At 41.8% G+C, this 25,442-nt stretch overlaps 1 protein-coding gene across 3 annotated transcripts in view; it reads right to left on the bottom strand.

Moving 5' to 3' along the window:
• The window catches only part of CTNNAL1 (catenin alpha like 1), a 285,190-nt gene that overhangs the window by 254,169 nt on the left and 5,579 nt on the right, over positions 1-25,442 (bottom strand). Inside the window, exons 1-2 of one of the 3 annotated variants that reach the window (XM_068236704.1) lie at positions 13,583-13,620; positions 804-891 (exon numbers count right to left, since the gene is read on the bottom strand). The exons of the other annotated variants lie outside the window; for them this stretch is intronic. Coding sequence (XP_068092805.1) covers positions 804-891; positions 13,583-13,605 — 111 coding nt within the window. The 5' untranslated portion in view covers positions 13,606-13,620. Of the gene's footprint in view, positions 1-803; positions 892-13,582; positions 13,621-25,442 lie in introns of those variants that run through there. 3 annotated transcript variants of the gene reach the window in all.

A 25,442-nucleotide genomic window follows, 5' to 3' on the forward strand; every position in this document is an offset into this window, starting at 1 on the left:
TATGTAGGTTGGTTACAGGCCACAAAAGAAATGTTGTATCACTTTATATAGTGTGTGGGTCTCACCTGCGTGAATAATTAACTATATGAAGGGTGCCGTTGTTGCTGCTTAGGCACCGGTAGCTTTTTCAGTGAAGCTGGTCAGTGAGCTTGAAGTGCTGTCCTGTCATTTGATCTTAAAATCAGGAGGCTACAGTAGTAGCTAGTAAAGGGCTGTGGTTAGCAGCGATTTCCAACCTCCTATAGTGAATGTAGATCAGAAAAGAGTGAAGAGGCCATTGGTTGAGCAAAATCACTACTATGCACTGTGTGAGGGGACAGATGTTGAAGGAGAACATGTGGAGCCAAGGGGGATCTGTGAGCTACGCCACAACTACAAACCATGTCCTCCCTTCCATGTAAGAGTTTTATGTGGGCCCTACTCTGGGTCCCCTCTTTCCCACTTCCCATGGTGACCCACCCCACCACATAGTATAAACTTCTCAACAAGCACTACCACCATTTAGCCTCCACGCCCTCACAAAAAAAAAAAAAAAAAAAAGTCAGGTGTGGTCAACACAAGTCCACATACACACACACACTACCTAACATTCCCTTCTCTCCCCTACCCCCCCCCCCCCCCCCACCACCACCACCACCATTTAAGAAGCGTAAAGCTGAGAAATTTAAGCTCAATGCACACATATACAAGAAATAATTATTCACTATTCATGTATTGCAATACTGCTTAACAATCTAATAAACTTCCAGTTCCATCAAAAATGCAAAAACAGAGTGGACTACATACAGTATATCTACTATTACCTGCAAAATGCTCTGCCAAAATGAATGGACGCATTTAATTGGACCTCTACAGTTGGGAAGTTGGATGGAAGGACACATAACTGAGTTCCTGTAAAGTAATACACCAGCTCTATGTCGTTATATAAACACAATAAAAAGGAGACAGTGATGCTACACAGTCAAAGTCATGATAAAATGCGTTCGCTCTGGGCTGCACATTTCAACAGCCAAGCACCAGCAGTGCGTTCCCATACCCAGAATTATTATAGCAGGTTTTCAGTTATTCTTTACAGATGTTGGCAGACATGGATTTTTTATCACCTTCAAATCATCAGCAGCCAGATATGCCTCTCTCTCCCAGAATAGTTAAAGGGAACCCGAGGTGAGAGGGATATGGAGGCTGCCATCATTATTTCTTTGTAAACAATGCCAGTTGCTTGGCAGCCATGTTGATATTCTGGCATAAGTAGTGTCTGAGTCAAAACCTTGGAACAAGCATATGGGTAATCCAGTAAAACTGAGTCAGCAGACTCAGAGTACCTGATCTGCTGCATGCTTGTTCAGGGTCTATGGCTGAAAGTATTAGAGACACGAGATCAGGTTAACTGCTAGGCAACTGGTATTGTTTAAAAGGAAATGAATATGGCTGCCTCCATATCCCTCTCACCTGACACTATGACACGGTATGGTTGATTCATTAAGCTGCGCTGCTTAAATTGTTAAAATCTCTCAGCACACGATAGTGCTGTGTAGCATGCGCTGGTAACTTACATGCACTCCTTTCTAAGTACTGGCAGCTCTTCCAATCCTGTCATGTTCATTGGCTTTCTAGGACATGATTCCTAACTTTGATTGGCCTAATAGGCTGCCTGTCACACCTGTCAGGGCGAGATTAAAAGGCGCGGCCGCCCTCTCAAAGAAGCGCATGCAAGTTACCAGAGCCTAGTACGCAGCACTACCACGTGTAGCGTGCGCACAGAGATTGTAACTCGCGCTGCTCAATTTAAGCTGTGCAGCTTAATGAATCAACAACTGTAGCAAGACAGATCTGGAGGCTACCATATTTATTTCCTTTTAAACAATACCAGTTGCATGGCTGTCCTGCTGATCCTCTGCCTCTAATACTTTTAGTCATAGCCCTGAACAAGCATGATGCAGATCAGGTGTTTGACATTGTCAGATCTGACAAGATTAGCTGGATGCTTATTTCTGGTGTTATTCAGACACTACTGCAGCCAAACAGATCAGCAGGGCAGCCTGGCAATTGGTAATGTTTAAAAGGAACTAAATATGGCAGCTTCCATATTCTTCTCACTACAGTTCTTTAAATCTCTTGAAAAAGTATACTATTGTGTTGTTCTAATATTTACTCCACAGGTCTTAGTGAATTGAGCCCATTGTTCTGCTTTTTTTTCTTCTTCTCCTGAAGCCCTGTCAGCCAGATAGCATACTGGTAAGGCTGTCACCTTTGATGTGGAACATGAGCCCTTTGACATGGGTTCAAAATCCAGCTCAAGCCAGTATGAAAAACCATAAGTAGTCTTTAGGAAAGACTAATCCTGGTTGCCCATGGAGTGCGCCTTAAGTGGCTGCAGCTCTGACGCTTTGAGTCCACCAGGAGGAAAAAGTGTGATAAAAATGTCTAGTCTACCTATAAAACCTTTTCCAGTCAACTTGTTACAATAAGGGCTGGTTTACATGGACGTTTGGCAGCGTTTACTACCAAGCATTCGGGACTCGTCAGCTAAACGCTCCCACTCAAGTGAATGGGAGCATTTAGCATCGCGCAATTACTGTCGATTGCGCAAACACAGTGTTCCGATCTCAATTTACCGCGCAATTTCAGCCGGCCCTAGAAGCCGCATGCAACTTCTAGGGTCGCCTAGCCGCCTCTTCATGTCCCCTTTCGGGGATGAGAAACGCCGATCGCGACAGGAAGCTGACGTTCGCCGTACCCCCGCCCCCCCCCAAACAAGACGTCACAGGACGACGCGGCTTCCTGCCGCCCCGATGCCGCCTGCCGTCAGTGTGAACCTGCCCTAAAAGAGCAGATTTTAACATGTACTCTAATTTTTACCACATGTTCATAATAAAATGTAGAGTAGTCTAGGTGTCATTTGTCTTACTTTGGGATTATTGTATTCATTGCTTTCTCAAAAGAATGGTAAAAAAAATAATCCTAGGTCTTCATTTTTAAAGACAGTGGAGCAAAAGTTTGTTGCCAGCCAAGAAGCAAATAATAAAATTCCATAACAAAAGCCGTCAAGGCCAGAGCTCTTGCCCCTCACACAAACTACACAGCCTCTGAAAATTCTGTTTCAGTGATAGGGCCTCCTACACAATAGAATGAGCCAGTGTCCCTCTAGCCATCCACAAACCTCTGGGTCTCCCATCCTTATTTAGAATTACAGAGTGGTAACTACAATTTGTACACTGCAAACAGTGGTAGGGAAATAAAAAAAAACAATTGCACCATGGAAGTAACCAACCACATGAAAACTGTAGGAAAGCCATGGGTAAGCAGGTTTTTTTGGTGGAAAAGGGACATAAATCTAAGATCTCAGTAATTAGTTTGTTTTTTAACAAATAGTATGGCTGATTGGTCATTTCACCTTTGAAATTATGCAAGTACGGTCAGGAGTGTATTAACCTCCATGACAGTATGGACGGACTGCCTTGTCCAGGGAAAAACAGCTTAACATTTAGGGCCTGTTCATACTTGCTGCGTTTGTAGAACGCGTATAAATTCAAAGAAACGCAAGTTGAAAAACGCATGCGTTTTTCTTGCGTTTGAATGCGTTTTCTATTGCGTTTTGCACAAACACGTGACCTGGGGGGAAAAAATAAATTATGGGAACTGCAGAGGAAAACGGACGCTAAAAACGCAATAGTACGCGTTTTTGATAGGCGTCCATAGACTTTCATTGCGTCCGTTTCTATGCGTATCGCACAGAACTGCGTGCAGCAATGCGGATGAGAAACGTATGCGTCTCATGCGCATACATGTAAACTAGCCCATTCAAAAGCATTAGGAGCCGTTTCTATGCGTTTTTGGTACCAGTACGCGTTCCCTGAAAACGGCTAGGAACGCATATAGTGTGAACAGGCCCTTAAGGACAAGTCAGGCTCGTCCAGCAGTTCTAAGGCAGGTTTGGGTCTAAAACTCGCGTTCGTATACAAATGTTTGCATGCTCTGGAAACCTGCATGCAAAAATTTGCATATGAACACAAATTTTAAATGTGAAAAAAAAAAATGCATGAAGAAACCACACGTTTTCTGCCAAAAAGCTGAAGAATGGGGATATTGTGGCCTGGCAGAAAGTGCCACAAGACCAATAATTTATAAAAAAAAAAAAAAAAAAAAAAAATTACATAAAATATCTGCCTATAACTTACCAAAATGTGTCAAGCAGGGTCTAGGATACATTGTAAGTATAATAAGTTTCCAACACAGAATCATGTAAAAACTATAATTTTTTTAGTTATTTTTACATGATTCTGTGTTTGAAACTTATTATACTTAAAATGTATCCTAGACCCTTGCTTGACACATTTTGGTAAGTTATAGGCAGATATGTTATGTAATTTAATTGAACCGCTTTTTTACACCGAAATGCAGTAGAAATTGAAGTCCATGGAGATTAAGAGGTATTCTGTGCTCAAATAAATTTGCTGTCAGTGAGGCTACCTAACTTTTACCATTTAAGAAAGCTAGACTGAGTGGCACCGTGCACACAAATTGCATAGAGACAAATAAAATAGGACACCTGGGCAAGACCAGCGTATTAATAATGCAGGCTTGTGCAAACAATCTTTCCGCCTAGTAAAATTAGTGCTTGAAACATGCCTCAAATAGGCATTTACTACCCCCACATGTAACTAGTATGTGGTCTAGGACATATTTACAAAGTATCTAACACCACAGGCCTCAGTGTATTCATTGCATTGAGCACATCCTTGTAATGGGAGAACAGACTGGCATTTGCAGAGCATGCCAAGTACACTCAGCTGATCCTCACAATGTTTCATTGATAGAATGACCACAGCGAAGAAGCTGCAGCCGGACCTGTCAGGCATACAAAGAGACGCTACAAGCATGCAAGTAATAAATGAGAGTAATCACTGTGCCAAGAAGACTTCGCCTCAACATCAAGTGTTCTTGTAAACTACAGTATGACTGCCATATTTAGTCATGTAGCTTTTAAAAAGATGGCCTGCTCCCATACATTAGACAGTTTATTTACCAGTTGTGATGTAACCTGTGAAGCAATGCACATTAAATATAGAGCAGTGTTTCAAAAGACTGAACTAAAATAGCTAGAACCAACAAGTGAAGCACAGCATCCTATATACACGTAACACACTGAAAATGACCTCTGGAGAAAACTGCTGTAAAATTACCCAAGATTTTCAGCATCAATAGGAAATCATCCGACCATTGAAAATGTATTTGTGAATCCAGAATACACAGTTAAGTCATAAACTAATCAGTAGTCCCCAGCCTGTCCAGATGTTCCCAAATAGGTTCATTATAACAAATGTAAATCATTTGGAGGGGGTTGTACAGTGAATGTCAGGGCATGCATTTATGTATATGCAATGATTGTTGTACAGAATGTGTGGCTGGAATGACAAACTGGAATTTCGCATGGGATTGCAGTGAATTTGAAATGGGTATAAGGCCTGACCCATTAGGAGCGCTTTTCTGAGCACTTTAAAAAGCTCTTGCTAATGCAATGCTATGGGTGTGATCCCACTTGAGGGATGTGATTTTATAGAAAATCCCCCATAGCATTGCATTAGCAAGAGCTTTTTCAAATCACTAGCGCTTAGAAAACGCTTCTAGCCGGTTTGAGCCCTTATGGAGTATGGGCAAGAAATTTCCTTCCGTAGTGCAGGTTGTGGTTTTTGTATTTCCAGTATGTGAAGATGTTGCCGGCCAAAGCTGCTGGAGGAGGGCTGTTGCTGTGCCAGTGATCTAGGTCACTGAAGAACTTGCTCAGGACCAGAGGAAAACGTAGAGAAATGTACCCCAAATGTATTTAGAGAGTTTATCCTGTTTAATTTCCCCTCATTTGTGTCTAATCACAAGTTGTAATTTGATCCTCCCCTGTGTCACATGACTGCCTATGGCAGATAAGCCCATTTAAAAGCACAGGCTGTAAACAATATGTCTGCTGCCATGAATCAGGAAGTAGAAACTGTGCAAATGTATTTTATGATTTGTATCAGCTGTAACAAAGAAATGTTTTTGCTTAAAGGTTATTATGCTGTTGTGTATCTTTAAGAGCAGAGAGGAGTTCTGAGTTCAGGTCCACTTTAATAGGCAATCAGCTGGAGGGCTAACTTGTTAAATACTGTATAAGTTGCTCACTGAGGCGGAGGCATACATTTTCTTTAAAAGTGTACATGTAGGGGAAAAGTGACCCATTTAGCTACTTAACTCAGTAGGGGAAGTCTCTTGACAATTCAGGCTTCCCTTGTCCCACTCACCCAATCCAGTACTGGGACTCCTCTCCCACAAGGACTTGTCCAGGAATGCACGAAGACGCACTGCTGTCCATGAGCTAGTGTGGCTGCACTGCACAGTTACATGGAGCCACTGAAGCTAGACTTTTTCTGCAGAGCTTATGCACCTCCATGCTACTGCACAAGGAGTCCTGTGCAGCTGCGCTCATTCATGGACGCGAGCATGGCTGTGAACTACCAGAGGGTTCTAGTGCTGGATTGGTGGTCTCAAGGATGTGGCAAGCCTCTGGAAAATCCAGAGGCTTCCCTGTACTGAGGTAGGTATGTTACTTTCTCTTTATTTAAAGTCACAGATTTGATTTAAAGCAAGGAGCGATCTCCCTTCTGTCATTCCGTTTTGTTTAACTTGCTTGCTGTAGGCAACAGACTTTATTGGGAGTGGGATTTGCCCATCATTGTGGATGCATTTATAAGGTATATTAAACTCATGTACATATGAAAACTGTGCAGAAGGAAGAGATCAGTGAGGTTATCACACAATTAGCTCTTGTACATACATTTTAGTGGTGCAGCCAGCATGATTTTTTAAGCCAGATCAGTTGTGGCCATATCAGGCCCCAGGAAGTAGCATCCTATTCTACAAATAGTAGAAGTCAAGTCAGAATTTGACAAGACAATGGCCTCAATTCACTAAGCTCATCTCCTGTCTTTATTAACTTCTAGAGTTGTTACCATGGTGATAAGGCATGTAGTATTCAGGAAACATTTTACCTCAGGCAAACCTAAAGTTAACTCTTCTGTTTTTAAGTTAACTATTTAATCCTTAAAATAACTCCAGAGTTAAAGACAGGCTGTTCATTAAAGTGAAGGTCCAAGCAAAATAAAAAAAAGGAGTTTCACTTACTTGGGGCTTCTACCAGCCCCATGCAGCCATCCTGTGCCCTCGTAGTCACTCACTGCTGCTCCAGTCCCCCGCTGGCAGCTTGCCGACCGCGGAGGTCGGCGGGCTGGATTGCGTACATTTTTACGCATTCCCGCTAATGCAGGAACATTAACATATACATTTTTTACGCATTACTGGTTCAATTAATAAAAATGTACGCATTGAACCAGTAATGCGTAAAAATGTATGCGTTATTGTTCCTGCACTAGCGGGAATGCGTAAAAATATACGCAATGCGGCCCGCAGACCTCCGAGGTCGGCAAGCTGCCAGCAGGAGACTGGAGCAGCAGTGAGTGACTACGAGGGCACAGGATGGCTGCATGGGGCTGGTAGAAGCCCCAGGTAAGTGAAACTCATTTTTTTTAATTTTGCTTGGACCTTCCCTTTAACTGCGTGTGAACATAACTACAGAGGGAGGTAACTTAACTACAGAGGGAGGCAACTTAACTACAGAGGGAGGTAACTTAACTACAGAGGGAGGTAACTTAACTACAGAGGGAGGTAACTTAACTACAGAGGGAGGTAACTTAACTACAGAGGGAGGTAACTTAACTACAGAGGAAGGTAACTTAACTACAGAGGAAGGTAACTTAACTACAGAGGGAGGTAACTTAACTACAGAGGGAGGTAACTTAACTACAGAGGGAGGTAACTTAACTACAGAGGGAGGTAACTTAACTACAGAGGGAGGTAACTTAACTACAGAGGGAGGTAACTTAACTACAGAGGGAGGTAACTTAACTACAGAGGGAGGTAACTTAACTACAGAGGGAGGTAACGTAAGGAATGAAGAGATAAGATAACTCTCTTACTGTGTGGAGGTAAGTTTTCTCTTGCCTTATTATATCCAGCATGATCTTAGTGAATTGAGGCCAATGACAATTCTAGTTACTGAAATGAAACCTGGTGGTGGGACAGACTAGCAGCACTGCTATTGATAACAGTGACACACAGAGGTCAGCTGCTGCACAGCAAATGATATGTTTGCTGGGGGGGGGAAATAAATACGGTAGGTGAATAGATAGAACACTAAAGTAGGCGATTCCTTGTTCATCAGTCTTCACGGTTTGCCTTCTCACAATTACAACAGTTCTTAGATAATAACAAGGAACACCAAGAGCCCCAATAGTGTAATATGTACTGGTAAATGGTTACTAGATAGAGTAAATATTATTACTCACAAACCAGGGTTACCATTAGGCAACCACTGTAAAGGCAGGTGGGGAGATTTTCCTGACCCCACTTAGGAATAAGAAGTCGCTCTCTGTAGATGAGAAAAAGGGGGTTCAACCCTCCACCCAGGGTGGACTCAATATTATGCAGGAGAACAGGGGCGCCAAAAGGATAAAAGGAAGCTAAATGAGCTTAAAAACCAAATTCGTGGTAAATAGAGGAGGCAGTGGTGGACTTACCTCCTCCAAGTAGACACACGACGACTGTAGTAAACAGTCAATATATTTTATTTATGAACTCCAAATATGCAACGCGTTTTGCAGGTTTGATCCCGCTTCATCAGGCAATAACAACGGAGCAATAGCATATGTGGTCAGTAGAAGAGCCAGAGGTGCCTGGCTCTTCTACTGACCACATTTGCTATTGCTCCGTTGTTATTGCCTGATGAAGCGGGATCAAACCTGCAAAACGCATTGCATATTTGGAGTTCATAAATAAAATATATTGACTGTGTTTACTACAGTCGTTGTGTGTCTACTTGGAGGAGGTAAGTCCACCTCTATTTACCAAGAATTTGGTTTTTAAGTTCTTAGATAATACACTTCTCACTTCAAAATACTGACCACTTCAATAGGAAAAGTTAAATGTAGAACCAGGGCGGTGGATTCGGGAACAAACAAAAAAATTAAAAAAAATAATAATAATGTGACTCAGACTCTTCAGTTTATGAAACCACCGTCTCCAGGTACCCAAAATGGCTCTGACTCCTCAACCCCAACTCTGCAGTCTAATACTTACCAGGGCTGTACAGTTGGTAGAAAAAAATCATCTGACTCAGACTCCTAAGTTTATTGAAACCACTGACTCAGAGTATCCAAAATTGCTCCAACTCCTCAGCCCTGGTAAGGTCATCATATGTGCAGCTCACAGCGTTGGAAAGCTTTAGATATATCAAAAACGAAAGAAGGATGACATTAACTGGCACAGCAGCCTGGGACACAAACAACAAGAATACTGGACATAAGCAAATCTAAACTAGAGATCTTTGGCCCTTTTGGGAAAGTACATCGTATAAAGGGTTTCTAATCCGGTGACATGGACAGGCGTGACACAACTGAATAACCTATGGAATTCCCTTCATAAACAGGCATGATGTAAATGCAGTCTGAAATGGGGAACACAAGAGAAGATCTGCTAAACAAAGGGAAGAGTCTGAAGATAATTGCAAGGGAACAGTGTGACAAGATGAATCATATATTTGTTTAGAAGCAACAATTTATGCTGCAGATCAGCAGAAAAAAAAATGAAGTGCGGTTTCCAGCATTGAATGCACGTTATTCATTTGTGGCTTATCCTGCTTCAGGCTAAAGGGCTTCATACTAGCCAGGATTTAGGGGTGATGTTACAAAGCTGTATTATTGTCTAACAATCAGAGTAATCCTAAAAGCAGGGGGAAGGTCATGGCTCTTGAGATGAAGCTGGAGAGCGCTGCACCCAAATCACCTGATTATCAAACCTCTTATAACTGAATTGTACTTACAAGAGTTTTAAACTATATAGGAAATATCTGCCTATCCCTAGTCTATACAGTATAATGCTCATCTTAAAATTGTTTATGCACTATATAAATGTGTTACATGCATGTACATGGGCCAGTTATATTTCCCCTACATGTACAGCTCTGCTTCATAATTGTGCCATACAGCTCATCTTCAAGTACTTTGCACTCAAAATAAATGCAACTTTAGATACAAGCCAATGGGAGTGCCAGGCACATACCCAATCTGGTAAAATTAAAAACAATGGTGCATGAGCCAGCCTGGGGCCCCGGGAACTCTCACTGCCTGGGGCCCCAGAACCAGCAAGCTCCAAGGGTTTGGCTGCGCTCACATATGGTGTTAGATGCTGGTTCTGGGGCCCCGGGCAGTGAGAGTTCCCGGGGCCCCAGGCTGGCTCATGCACCATTGTTTTTAATTATTGTAGTATCCCATGCAGTTTAGTTAGGAGGGGGGCAGATGAGAGGGAATATCCTGCACGCTGGTGCCCCCTGCTGGTCATATAGCCATTGTCTATATGCAACTGAAGCCCTCTCCAACTGACTGGCTGACTTGCTCAGCTTCTGCTTGATTAATCACTGCAAGCTAGGTGTATTATATGTGTGCATTTCTCATTGGCTTATAAGCAGCCTGCAGGCTTTATAAAGCAGCAGAGAACTGTTTGGGAGTGAGTTTCTCCATTTGTGTGTTTGGTAAGTTTTAGAGCAGTAGGAGACAGGCCTTGGGGGTGGCAGCTCCAAGGGTTTGGCTGCACATACCCAATCTGGTGTCCTGCCAAATTATGTCATTCATATATGCTGGTTTCAGAATTCATGCAACATATTAGACATGCCTGGAGTCTGACAGTCATCAGGAAATTGAATGTCGCTACTGCCATGCATCCAACTGAGCACTTTTGAGCAAGATCTTTCCAGCATCTAACTGGGCCTAAAGGCTAGTACACACTAGCAATTTTGATTGACCAATGATTGCTCAATTTTACCACCTCCATGTAGTATGACCATGTACCTATATAATCTGCATAGAATTGAAAATCTGTTTGGCCCTCATACTGCATGGAGGTGGTAAAATTGAGCAATCATTGGTCAATCAAAATTGCTAGTGTGTACTAGCCTTAACTCTTGTGAACATGCTAGATGAGCAAAGACAGATGTTTTGATCTGCCTCTGCCGAGAATATAGCATGTGTACAGCCCCCAATAAAATATTAAAGTCAAATGTAACTGACCAAGAAAAATTGATGGGCATTATACTTTGAACTCACCTAACTGTGGGGATAGAAAATGGGCTGATGCAGGCCTTATGCAAATGTATTCAGCTTGAAAAAGAACCCATGAAATGAAGCCAGTGCTAGATGTGATTGGCCCATTGTCCAGCTACATACATTTGTACAACAATTGGCATCAACTCAGATTCATTTGCATCTCATCGACCATAGCAACTTAATAGGGATCTCAAGATTTAATTTTAGGACAGGTGTAAATATACAGATGACATTTTACAGCTTATTTATGCACTGCCTTACAGTTCATGTATTCTAGGAGTTCACTTTCTAAAGGCTGTGGGATGGATGGGCTACAGTGCTATTGAGAAGTATGAAAGTCACAAGATACTTCATACATGTGCTGCAAGCAACTTGTTTTAGTTGAAGTCCCCAAGTCCCAAAATACGTATGAAGGGGGGATATGATTCACCAAGTTCAACAGAACAGAAAAAAAAAAAAAGTAAGAAAAGAAAAAAAAAAAAAAAAGGAGAAGCATAAATGCCATTCTAAGGGACAAATGCTGAATCATGACAGACATAAAAATTTCTGCATATGTTTATTTTCCTAAAGTGTACTGGCTCACAACTGTCATATACAGATATGCAATTGCTTTCATACTTAACTACAACAACTGTCCAAAAGAATCACATGGACACACATTAAACAGCGTGGCTGCCAAGCAATATCCAATCAGGAAGTGGAAAGCAATCTACAGGAAACAGAGATTATTCTACCACCAGGAAGTTTACAAGGAAAAACTTTCTCCTAATTAGACAAAGCTCTCTGTGCTCTTAACAAAGAGGAAATAGAACCTTTCAACATACAATCATATAATGTAAAGTAGTGCACATCATTTAACGTGCCAATTCATTTTCTCAGAGTGCAATCAGAAAACAGTTCAATCCATAAACGTAACAGAAGTGCATTGTTAATGTACAATTGTGTTAATTAGTAAAATCCTGAAGACTAATTGTCAGTTACCCACAGGGCACAATTTGAAGATTATGTAGTTGTGTGTAGTTATGTAGTTGTGAGTTCTTGTTTTTAAAATTACTATTCTTCAACAATTATTCTGAATAACACTCACTTCTAGCAGTTCTAAAATCATGGGCAATCTCAGTGCATTTGTAATACGCAGTAATTGGCAATAAATGTATTGCCATTCAGACCTTTTTTGGCTGGAGGTGGTCTGTAATATGGCAAGCTGTCCCAACTTTTGCTGCAACCTGCCATAATATTGTCCTAACCACTTATGATTTTTTTGTGCGTTTATTCCCATCACTCACTCTGTGTTTGTAATTGCCATTCAGCTTCTCGCAGAAGGTAAGAAAACTTCAGAACTAAACTTTGTAACATAAAAAGACACAGAACATTTATATTGTGCTTTTCTCCTGGCGGACTCCAAGCACCAGAGCTGCTGCCACTAGGACGCGCTCTATTGGCAGTAGCAGTGTTAAGGTTCATACACACATCAGACCATAGTCTTTGGAAAATGAAAGATCACAGACCAATCTTACCCCCTTCCATGTAGTATGAGAGCCATACCTTCACAGTCTTTTCTATGGAGCTGAACTCCCGATCAGAAAAAAATCTTTGCAAGATGCTGCACACACAGATGCTGTACAGACACAAAAGATCAGTAGCTGCAAAAGATCTGTTCCTGCCAAAAATCCATTCCTGCAAATTGCAATGATAGTCTATGAGATCTGCAGATCGTCATACACACATGATTTAACTGACATTCATCTGCAGTTCAGATCCACCAGGATGGATTTTCAGATCTGCAGGTGATTGCTTGATCTGCAGATGAATGTCAGTTAAATCATGTGTGTATGATGATCTGCAGATCTCATAGACTCCATTCCTGCAAATTGCAATGATATTTTTGGCAGGAACAGATCTTTTGCAGATACTGATCTTTTGTGTCTGTACAACATCTGTGTGTGCAGCATCTTGCAAAGATTTCTATCCAATGGGGAGTTCAGCTCCATAGAATAGACTGTGTAGGTATGGCTCTCATACTACATGAAGGGTGGTAAGATTGGACTGTGATCTTTCATTTTCCAAAGACTATGGTCTGATGTGTGTATGCATCTTTAGGCTAGGTACACACCATACAATTCTGTTAGCCCCCCCCCCCCCCCCTCCCAGTATGGGTAGCCATAGGGGTCCTCAAAATAGGTAGCCAGAATAGCCCCTGGTATAGGTAGGAAGAGGGGCACCCAGTATAGGTGGCCGCCTCACTAATGACAGAAAGAGAGGCCCCCGGTATAGGTCGCCACAAGTAGCCCCCTAGTATAGTCAGCAGGAAAAGCACCCAGTATAGGAAGGCAGTCCCCCCCCCCCCCCCCATATAAAAAGAGTAACGAACGTAGTGCAGGAGAGAATCAACATACCTTTCTGGTCTCCACCCATCCATGGGTCCTCCTCTCTATGATAAGAGTCCCCTCTCTTCACCTGCAGGTCACCTGACCAGTGGGTCCATAAGGCTGGGGTGACCACGAGCTAGCCCACACAGATAAAACGAATTGCCCCCTCTAGCACATGTGCCATGGGTTAGCCACTACTGCTATAGAGTATTACAATGCCCGTTTTCCCAAGGAGTTTGATAGGTTCATTTTCAAGCTTAATGAATTTGTATATTCTTGCATCAAACTTGGACTTATTTGCATCTAACTGACGATCGTAGACCGCAGGTAGGTAAAACCACATCTTTGCTATTAGTAGCCTGGGTGCATAACCACAGTGATCTGCCAAATCACCAAATGTTAAAATGTAGTAAGACCAGATTAGGTTAGCACACCAGTTTTATCAAACAGTTGGTTTTATTCCATCAGTTAGTCTACAATGCTAGCTGACAAGAGTTTTGGGGCCTGCTGTCTACATTTGTGGTTCAAGTAAGAGGACTCCTTAGGGTCCTTAAACAATTGTTGGCTAGCACTGTAGGCTAAAGCCGAGTTCACACTACACCGCAAACGCAGTCTATGCATAAGCAGCATGGTAAGCGTCCAGCCAAGATGCACCCTACCCTGAACAGATCCGCTGGTGCTGTTCACTCTAGCTGCTGCATTTGCATCGCCGCATGTCAGCGCAACTGTCCACCAGTACTTTTACCCCTTTTCTTGTCATCCATGCCATCCCCACTCACCCAGAGACCAGGAAGCATGTGAATCTGATCAACAAAGGTGCATTCTCATTGGCCCACATGAACCAGGGATAAATTTTCACTGTTGCAGGATTCCCATTGGTTCTTTTGCAAACCAACAGGAAGCCCTATGCTTCCTGGTCCCCAGAGCAGAGGCGGTGGGGGGCAGCTGCAACAAATTTCCACAGGACTGGTATGCGACCTCTGTGCAGTGGGAAGCCTAGTGGAAACAAACACCATCTGTTCCCATAGGCTTCCATTATGTCCGATTTGTGTTTGCGGTTTGGCATTTGTGGTTCGACTGCTCAGAAATGCAGCAGGTTGTGACTTTGAAGTCGGGCAATTGTGTTCTGCATTTGCGTTTCATTTAACAATGTAAAAACATCTTATTCAGAACAGGATGTAGTCACAATCCATTTTTGCATTTAACTACGTTCTGGTAAATGCAGCAGTTTTTCGCATTATTGTGAATGGGCCCTTAGAGATGGAATAAAAGCAACTGATACAACTTGTGGGCTTACCTAATCTGGACTTACTTCACTGAGCATCCCAAATGCTTAACATTAGGTCTCTGCAAACAGTAAGGCAATAGGTGCAAGTTTGACCAATAAAGAAGCCATTTGCCTATACGAACAGTGCCCTGTGGAACTATTCCATTGAATACAGCATTATTTCTATTGTTTTTGCCACATGGAGCATATTTGTTTCCTGCTATCCCTGTGTCACAGATACTAACTGTATGAGAATACTATTGTTGTGGAGTTTGAAAGCGCCACTACCAATTTCTTGTATGAAAGAAGAATGACTGATTTCTGAGCGACAGCATGCATGCGCTCCACATGACACCTGGTTTATGGCTTTAGAGTTACCCCTCTCAAGGGGGCATATGCATTAAACTGTGGTAATCAGAATAGCATGCATAAAGTATTACTTACGATGAGTAGAGCGTAATTCATTGCATAACACTTTATGAGCATCATTCTGTTTGACTCAGTTTAGTGAATATACCTCAATAAGAGCTATTCTAGGTCTGCTGAGAATATAGCCAGAGTACAGAGTTTTCCTCAGCCTGCCCCCACCCACCACCACAACAGTACAAGTCACTAGCCTGGAAACTAGCAATGCATCTGTACACACTTAGCCCTAACCTACTGACTGAGTCCTAATCCCCACAAGCGACCGCCCTTGTACTTGTGTACAATACTTACTCTGTATGTACATAGAAAGGCAATTTCATAGAAAAGAAATGCAACACTGGAGTCATGTGGGAAACAATTATAACATGGAAACACGTATAATGTTTTCACATGTCAAAGGATCACTTTGAAGTTGGAAGTATAACAGTAAACACAGACACAGTGCCTACATAAATAGATGTGGAACACAGCCAGCACTAGCTGCAGTACATAAGCACTGCAGCACTAAAGAGCACGGCACGCATTATTTACAGACATATACATACTGACTAGCACAGAAATATAACCTGCCATTTTATTTATGAGCTTGAAAAGTGAAGTGTGCACATCGCCTCCATAACAAGCAGCATTTCTCACTCAGAACGTCTCCACAAGCACAGACCATAAACCTCATTTCTGCAGCACTGAGATAATACAGTTAGCTAAAATAACCTGGTTACAGCTGAACATATAGTGTCAAGTGTCTGCATACTTTACTTCTGTCAACCTGATATCTTCCAGTACTAACAATGGCATCTTTTTCAGAGAGGTGACCTTTGCCAGTTAAACTCACTTCCAAATAACTTCTACATACAAGGTGCTGCTTTTGCAGGTTATAGGAAAAAGAGACATTTAGGCTATCTCATACATGCCATTATGAATGTGTGTGAATATTCATCACTATAATTAATCTACACATGCAGTCCTAACCGTGTGTATTCTGGTTACTCAGTAATCACCAGACATTACAATGTAATCCAATCTTGAACACAAGCCAGATGTAAAGAGCATGTAACTATCCCCAGCTTTGCCAACTTCCTCTGCTTGAAGCCAAAGAATAATTTGGTTATGTCTGAAAAGCTAGACTGTTTTTCAAAGTGTAAAAGACAGACCGGGATAACAAATCCAACTTAGCACAGGACATGGTCATCCTAAAGGGTTAACAATTGTTAGGCAAGGCTCTAGCAAACAGATTAGGCCATTTATATAGCAAGCAGCGGTGGTTTTATTGTCGATTGGATCAGATTTTTTTATTTTTTTATCTCCTTTGATGAAAAACTCGCTCTCTCATTTTAACAGAATTTCCAGTCAAAATGTGAAATGACTGCCCAATAACTCAAAACTGTGATCCTTCATAGAAAAGAAAAGGAAAGCATTCTTTTTATTTAGTACCTTCTTCATATTGAAATTGCTACAAGGCAAAGAGCAATTTTCTACTATTTTAAATCAAAGAAATAAAAAGAAAAATAATCTGAAGTGCACAAACAAAATTGATCTGTCATAGGTCTGAGGGTATTTCCAGGCAATCAGTTTCTAACATGTACGCACCTTTACAGTACCTACAGCAACAACAACAATCAGGGCTGTGAAAAAGCAAGGTTAGTACCTGCTAACAATGTTTTGAACAATCATTCAGGGCAAAGGTGAGACGTGGCTGCTCCCAGACACAGACAGCACTTCCACTATAAAAAAGTCACATGTTAGTCCAACCTCAGTGCATTTAGACAAGTACCCGACAGGTAAAACTATCACTCACCCACACTTTGTTAAACTATAAAACAAATGGGTGGGATTGTTGCCCTGAATGATTGTTCAAAACATCGCTAGCATCGTGAACCTCACGATCATTTAGGGCAAAGGTGAGACAATTTAAGTTATTCAACCTCAGGGTGGGAACACTGCTTGGAGGACCTTCCTTCCGAATGCTTGGTCTTGTGCAGAAAGAGCATCTATCCGGTAAAGTCTTATGAATGGAGAAAAGCATGACCACATCACTGCCTTGCAAACTTGATCTGGCAATGCTACGGTCTTATTAGCCCAAGAAGTGGCAATAGCTCTATCCCTCAATTTGAGAGGTCAATTGACCATCTGATTCACTAATTGTTAGATCAGATGAAATCAGTGCCATCAAGTGCATGCCTGATTGATGATGGAACCAATTTTGGGGCCAATATTGGTTGCATGCATCGATGAGACATGCTGCAAAATCTCGGACCAATGTGCTCGATATGGTGTACAGTGGTAGCGGCATGCAATCATGGACGAATGCAACAGAACCGCAGTCAGCCACATCCCCCAAGTGTTAGATGGACTCCCCTATGCCTGTGCATTGATACTTTACCTGTGTCACTCAGTCCCCGAGTGTCCATCACTGTGTCCGCATTCTTCTTCCTCACTGGCACGCTATGCAGACGTAATACACATGGGGCGTGTATGTGAGGTCACACATGCCTGGACCATTTTATCTGAAAGGCTCATATATGCACCCCATCCCCATGAATTTGCATCCATGGTAATGGTAATTTGAACTGGTTCTTACCAGAGCCTGTATTTTACCAAATTGGATTCCTGAATCCACCACTGGAGAGATGCTATTACCAAATTTGGAATAGCCTCTCTGAACTCCAATGTCTGCTGTCTGCCATCCAAATAGACTAGCAGAGCTTAAGATGCATTAGAGCCCAAGGAACTACCACTATGGTGGATGACAGACCCAAGACACTGCTCGTAGAGTAAAACCGACATCCTAATGCAAAGTCCATACCACCAAGGTTAGCTTCTGAACCTTTTTTTGGTGGCAGAAACAACATCTGGTTTATTGAATCTATCAATATCATCACAAAATGCTATTTTACTGGGAATTAGAGATGACTTCTTTAGGTTTGTGACCCAGCCTAGAGATTGAAGGTGTTGGGATACCACCCTTAACGCCGCGAATACACGGGTCGACCGGTGGCTCGATTAGCCACCGGATCGACCCCAGCCGCGTCCCCGCTCGATTACCGCTCGCCCCCGCTTCCTTATCAGCGCTCGATTCCCTGCCATTGTCCGCAGGCGAGAATCGAGTGGGCAGGGGTCGAGCGGCTTGATCGGGCCAGCTGAATTTTATCAGCTTGCCGGATCAGCTGGTCGATACACGGTACAGAAACGTACCGTGTATCCCCAAGCATTATGCTGGATACACACGCTGAGATTTCCCATTCGATTCCCGGGATCGAACAGATCGAAATCGATTATTTCCAACATGCTCGATTCGGATTTCGATCGTTTCTGCCGTCGGTGGGAATCCCAGTGATGTACTGCCTGTCAAGCTGGGAGTACATCAATTAGGGGGGTGCATGCCTATGCATGTGACCCTGTCGATGCACTCTGCCACAGGAGCATAGGATTAACTTTTTGGCATTGCAGCAGGAGCATCACAAGACAAAACTCCACAGCCTTAAAGAAAACCTGTACTGAAAATAAAAGTCAAAATAAGCATACACAAGTCATACTTAACTTCCATGTAGTCTACTCCTCAGTGTCTTTCTCCTGTCCCGCACCCTATTTGTTCACTATGATCAAGGGAATTTTCCGTCCTCCATTTTGAAAATAGCCATTACCCCATAACAGCTTTCTGGTCAGCACACAGTTAAACTGTAACATCGCCCACTTGAGCCATAGGGAAACATGAACATTACCTGGTACATCCGTTTTCCTCTCAGCTATAACTGACAGCAACTGATATTTTACTGACAACAACTGATATATTTCAGATCTGACAAAATATTGTCAGAACTGGATGGGATTATTGTCAGAAGAAAATGGTGAGCTTCTGAGAGGAACTGATGGCAAGGTAACTCTGTAATGTTCATTTGAAGTTACCTCATGTGTTTATTTTAAATATTTTTACTCAGTACAGGTTCTCTTTAAGGGCCCTTGCAGACTCCATCCATGGAGTTGCAGAATAATTTTGCATGCCAACTCCCCACTTTGCATTATATTTGGCCCACTGTAGATCACCAGGGAAGCTATATTGGAGATGAAGCCCTAGAACAGCAGGGGAGTCATATGAGGGAGGTAGGGGGGACAGCATTAACCACTTTGAAACCCTTGCTACGCTTATCTACTCCCCACAAAACTTCATCTGAAGCTCAGGGGAGTAGATAGGCGTACTTGTGGTAAACAGTGTGCTGTATGCCCAATAAGCTATCTGATTATGTATATAGGGTATCATTTTAACCATGACAAGTGAGAGAATAGATTTTGTGTTGTTTGACAACTGAGGGCTAAGTCATGTGATTTTTTTTACCGGAAAACTGAATGAAAAGCAATAAAACTGTTATTTTCATGTACTCTATACCCCCAAATAAATACTTGTAAAACAACAAAAGTGACAGCATTGAAAAGAGAATACATAGTTACCCTAGGGACTTAGCTTTTAAAATATGTATGCCATGAGAGTGTATTACTGTTAATCATGAAGATAAGGGCTTTTAATTACTGATAGAGTACAATGAGAAAACACAAACCAGAAACGAATATATTATCGCCATACATTGTACTAGGAACATTTAAATGTTGAGATAACCAGGACAAATTAGCAAATACAATGTGTGTGTTTTACCTATGGTAACATTGTTTATTTGAAAACTATAGTGGATGGAAATGGAGAAATAGTGTATTTTTTCTTTTTTTTCCCTCATTTTTCCCTTTAAAATGCACAGATAATAACATAATTACTAAAAGCAAATATCACCCTCACAAAGCATAATTTGTGGCAAAAAAACAAGATATAGATCATTTACATCTGATGAGTAGCAATAAAGTTATTGGTGAATGAATGGGAGGAGCGCTGAAATGTGAAAATTGCTCTGGTTTTTAAGCAAAAAACCCTGTGGCGCTGAAGTGGTTAAACACTAGGGAACTATACAGGAGAGAGTTAGGCCCTAGGCACCAGGGAACTGCATAGGGGAGGGAGGACCACTAGACTAGACACCAGGGAACTGTTTAGGGGTTGGAGGGGGTCATAGGACACCTGGAACTTTATAAGGGAATAAGATGGCCAGTAGACATTGAGGTTGGCCCACGACTATGTCCCACTTTGTATTTCAGTTTGACACCCCTGCTCTAAACCTATTTGACAAGAGTCTGTTGAATAGGTTTCTTGTGGCTGCACTCCTGGCCATAGAATAGCGCATCCAGACTGGGCATGCTTGAGTAAGGTCTGTGCATGCCCAGTAGAATAAAGCACTTGAGCGGAGCTAAAAATGCCATTTATTATATCTGGCATGCTTGGACCCCACTAGTGCATGCTCACTCCGGAATGCGCTCAGCCACAGCTGGGAGGGTGGCCAGAAGATAAGGAGAGGAATCATGTGCTGAAACAGTGGGATGGACAAGGATCCAGGAAGCCTCGTGGCCATCCAGAGGCTTCAAACTTCTGAAGTATCAAACTTTTACCCCTTTCCCCATTACAGGCTTGCTTTAAATAGTTTTTTTCTCAAAAGGAAACAAAATGTATGTAAGAGCAAAGCTTTTTGAATTATAATACACATTTTTTGCAGGCAGCTCTGGCCTCGACGTGAATGTCATTTAAACACCATTAAGATGTGATTTAACTGCCAGATAGTTCTGTAATAAAATCTTTATCATGATTTAAATAGGAAATATGCACTTTTATTACAAGCTGGAGTTACAAAGCCGTCATTTTTCTTCACTCTGCCAATGACTCTTTTCTTAATGAAACACTCCAATAGTCATCATTTTTACTTCTATGATTTAACAGGAACAGGAAGTAGCCAAAATCATGCAAATTATGTTTCCTGAGGGCAACATAATAGAATCAAAAAAAGTTTCTCCTACTGAGGTGGTGAACAATGAAAGGTGTAAACTCAGTCAGGAACAATCAGATCCACTCAAAGCGTGATATAAACCCAACTCCATAGCTAAACACCCCCAATCAAAGCTCCGGATGATGCTACACACTACCGAGATCTTCAAGTTATGCTACAAGTAACTGCAGTCCCCCTGATTGCTTGAAATCTAACTTTAATGGCCTATTTAAGGGAAAGAAGACAGAATGTCACATTATTTGGCAGCCTATAATCCTTTTTCTCTGTCAGATTTTTTTATTCTCAAGAATCTTTATTTTAAGAATGTTTTAACATGAGAACAAAAAGATCACTCATATCATTCCAGGTCTCATATCAAATGACAGCCCGTCAAGTTTCTGGCATTTCCAGCAAGTTCCACAGACACACATAAAAAGTTTGTCTTCAGCACAACCTGGATGTTTAGGATGTCTTCAAAAGGGAAGAGAAAAGGCTAGATACAGAAAAAAAGAGAGGAACAGGAACTAGGAAAGAATACTCATCAACGGCCTTAGAAATGAAATAATAGGCTCATCTGCCAAGCAAATCAATCCCCCCCTCCCCTCCCCCAAGTCTTTCTACACCAGGTATAGTCTCAGTTATAGTTTGGCAAGGCAAGAGCTTGAGTCAACTCTTTAAGTTGCATTCATCTACCAAGGACCCACTTTACCTACCCCACTGTCACTGAGGACAAAAGGCTAAAAGAGTTAAAGCGGACCCAAACCAAGCATTTTTTTAATTCAAAATATTTAGTTGCACCACTCTGACACATACAAATATAAAGAAACACTCCTTCAAGCCTATGAGCATTTCAGTGCCTGCTTTTCACCCTCCTCTCTGCATAACTAGGGTTATACAGGTGGCAGCCATTAGCAATTCCTCCTTTGCTGGACACCATCTACTCCACCAGTTTGCCGGATTATTTCCCGGCAAAATGAAAGGAAGGGAGGGGTTTCTCCAACAAATGTAAAATATTTTATATTTGTCATCATGCAACTGAAAAAAGGCTGCTATTATTATAATTTAGAAAATAGATTTTATTTCTGAAATCTTGTATTTTTAATTTGGGTCCACTTTAAGAGTTAAAGTAGACCCAAACTAAAAATACAAGATTTCAGAAATAAAATCTATTTTCTAAATGATAATGACAAATAGCTTTTTTTTCAGCTGTATAATGACAAATATAAAATATTTTACATTTACTGGAGGAACCCCTCCCTTACTTTCAGATTGCTGGGATTTTTCCGGCAAACTGGTGGAGGAGACAAAAAACAAAAACACAGGCTGCTACTGATGATGTCACAGGGGAGGTGATCTCAGCTTGTGTGAGATTTTACATAGATGACGCCCCTGTGAGGGAGGGTAGCTGATGACAAACACACCCAAGATCTAAAACTTCCTACTAAGCTCAGAAGTAATGGCCGTCTCCTGTATAACCCTAGTTATAAAAAGAGAAGGGTGAAAATCTTGCACTGAATTGCTCATAGGCTTGAAGGAGTGTTTATTTATCATTGTGTCAGAGTGGTGCAATTAAATATTTTGAGTTAAAAATAATGTTTGGTTTGGGTCCGCTTTAAGCAAAAGGGAGCAGTTGAGTTTATCAGGCTTTTCACAGAGCAATCCGAAGCCTGTCAGCATCACTGGTTTTGTAACTATGTTTAGGGGCACATCTTAAGGCCTCTTGCACACTGCAAGTGATTCCGATTCAGATTCCGCTTTTTAAATCAGTTTTTACATCCGATTCAGATTTGCAGTTTGCTCCTTGCACACTGCAAATCGGAATCTGAATCGGATGTAAAAACTGATTAAAAAGCGGAATCGGAATCACTTGCAGTGTGCAAGAGGCCTAAGTCTGACACCTGTCAATTTGTGCCCGTGGATGTCCATGTCTTTTGTGCGGATTTTCTTCCAATAAAGAATACCGGCTTTTATTAAATCAACTGAAGTTTAAGGATCTTTTTCTGTTGCTTACCATGGCTTAGCTGACCAGACCCTGCACCAGTAAGTACGTATTTGCGGGTATAGAGAATTTGGACTTTGTTGGCTCAACCATCTCATTTGTCACTACCAGGCACCAAGTTTAGTGTCACAGGTTTCTGTAGAGCCCCCTACACCAGGCTGTAATTATTTCTAAGGAGAATAATGATTAAATATGAAGATATTATACATAAATTGTTTGAAAGCATTTCTAATGCAGTCAGTCTTCAACTCCTTGACATCTCTCAAAAAGGCTGAAACAATAGCCTTTTACTGGTCCAAGACTGTAACCGCCACTATGTCTATATTACCATTCCAATTCTTTTCTCTGTATTGTTGAACCTGACCATGTTCAATCCTTAGCCTAGACTCTCTAATCTGCAGGTTACCGATTAGCACTGTTCTTGTGCCTGTGGATAGCTCTAGACCCTAGAGCTATCCACAGACACAAGAACAATGCTAATCGATAACCTGCAGATTGAATCATCCTGATCACATCTGCTTTTGATCTTTTTCCCACAAAGCTGATGAACTGAGATGGTCAATGAGGTGCCAGTACTTCAAGCTTGCCTGCAAAATGCATGCAGCTTGGCATTGGACCACAGAGTTGACAGGAAGTGCAATTTCAAGTTGCATGCAAACTGCTTTAAATTCACTCCAAATCTGGAATTACTAGCAACTCACTGGTCATGTCTACTGATGGACATAGTTTAATCAATTTAGAGATAAAACACCAGTCAGTGGCCAGGAAAAGGGTGTGAATTTGGCATTCCATTGCTCTTCCTATTTCACATCCTTTTATGCTGCTCCTGACCACTGACTGGCATTCCATTGCTTTTCCTATTTCACACCCTCTATGCTGCTCCTGACCACTAACTGGCATGCCATTGCTCTTCCTACTCACTCCTTTTCCTACTGCTCCTGACCACTGACTGGCATTCCATTGCTCTTCCTGTCAGTGGTCAGGAGCAGTAGAAAAAGGAGTGAGTAGGAAGAGCAATGGAATGCCAGTCAGTGGTCAGGAGCAGCATAAAAGGATGTGAAATAGGAAGAGCAATGGGGTCAGGAAGGAGCAAGAGAAAGGGGAGTGAAATGGGGCGAGCAATGGACAGCCATTTCTACATTCCTGTAGAGCAACAGGCATAATTAATCACATGCCACAGTCCAGAGCAGTGCACAAATCTGTATTAGGATACATTTTTTCACCAACATGCATGCTCTATTTAACCAGGAAGGGAATTAAAATTTGTCAAAAGACTCCAGTTCTGGTTAAAAATAACCAGCAGCTACCGGCGCTGACAAGTTGGATGAAAATGTCTGGATTAGGAGAATCATCTGCTGCACTTTGATTAGGACACTGATCTTCTGCTCCTTTCCCATCTGGTGGCCATCAAGCGCTTTCTGGACGCATTTTAATGCATTCAAATGACAGCATTTGTAATACCACAAGGGTCCGTGTTTGACATGCATTGTGGTTACCCAGCAGCAACAAATCATTCCAGAGTATGCATGCTGGCAAGTGCCCACACAGTGCATGGGAGCAGCTGACCGAGGCTAAATGTTCTACCTGTATCAGCGCAGCTGAATAAGTCACTTTCAATACAAGACTCCTTTTTAGGCTCCCAAGGATGCAAGACAGTACCATGTAGATTTGTGGAAGACTATTTCCACAATGGTGTTTGAATAAAAAAAAAAAAAAAAAAAAAAGACAGACTGGAGCAAAACCATGGCAGAAGAGGGCAATTGACCTTATAAACAGAAGAGAATTTTCCATTTCATTGATGAAATAAGATTGGATGTTCTGGGCACTATTACTCCAGTTTTCTGTACACTAAAGTTTGCAACTCAGCCATGGAAAGAAAATACAAAGTACAGCTAAGTCCCTCCTTCTAGCATTGAATGATTTCATGAGAAGTCATAAACATCTATTTTTCCTCTTATCTTCAAGTCAGCTCCACACTAATAAATCAGCAAGAGGGTTACTGCCTTATGTCATTTTGTTTATTACAAATGAAGAGGGAACAAAGAGAAAAGCATATACTTTTGTACTGCATATACTAGTATATATGTATATATTTGTGATGAATAAGACTGAATGTGTTCTATTTCAGACTGTACCACATGCATTTCTAAAGATGAAATGTCACTGCTGTCAGTTGCCACTCCACAGACATGCAAGACAGATATTTCTCTAAGAGTCAGGTCATGTGGTGCTGTGTAACTGCCCCTTTGTAATGCAGCTTACTGCACAGAAATGTTCACAGTGCAGCGGGTGTGTTGCAGTATAACGGGTTGTGATATGGTAATGCACTGATTACCAATAAAC

The sequence above is a fragment of the Hyperolius riggenbachi genome, chromosome 5 (genome assembly GCF_040937935.1).
Source record: "Hyperolius riggenbachi isolate aHypRig1 chromosome 5, aHypRig1.pri, whole genome shotgun sequence".
Lineage (NCBI taxonomy): Eukaryota > Metazoa > Chordata > Amphibia > Anura > Hyperoliidae > Hyperolius > Hyperolius riggenbachi.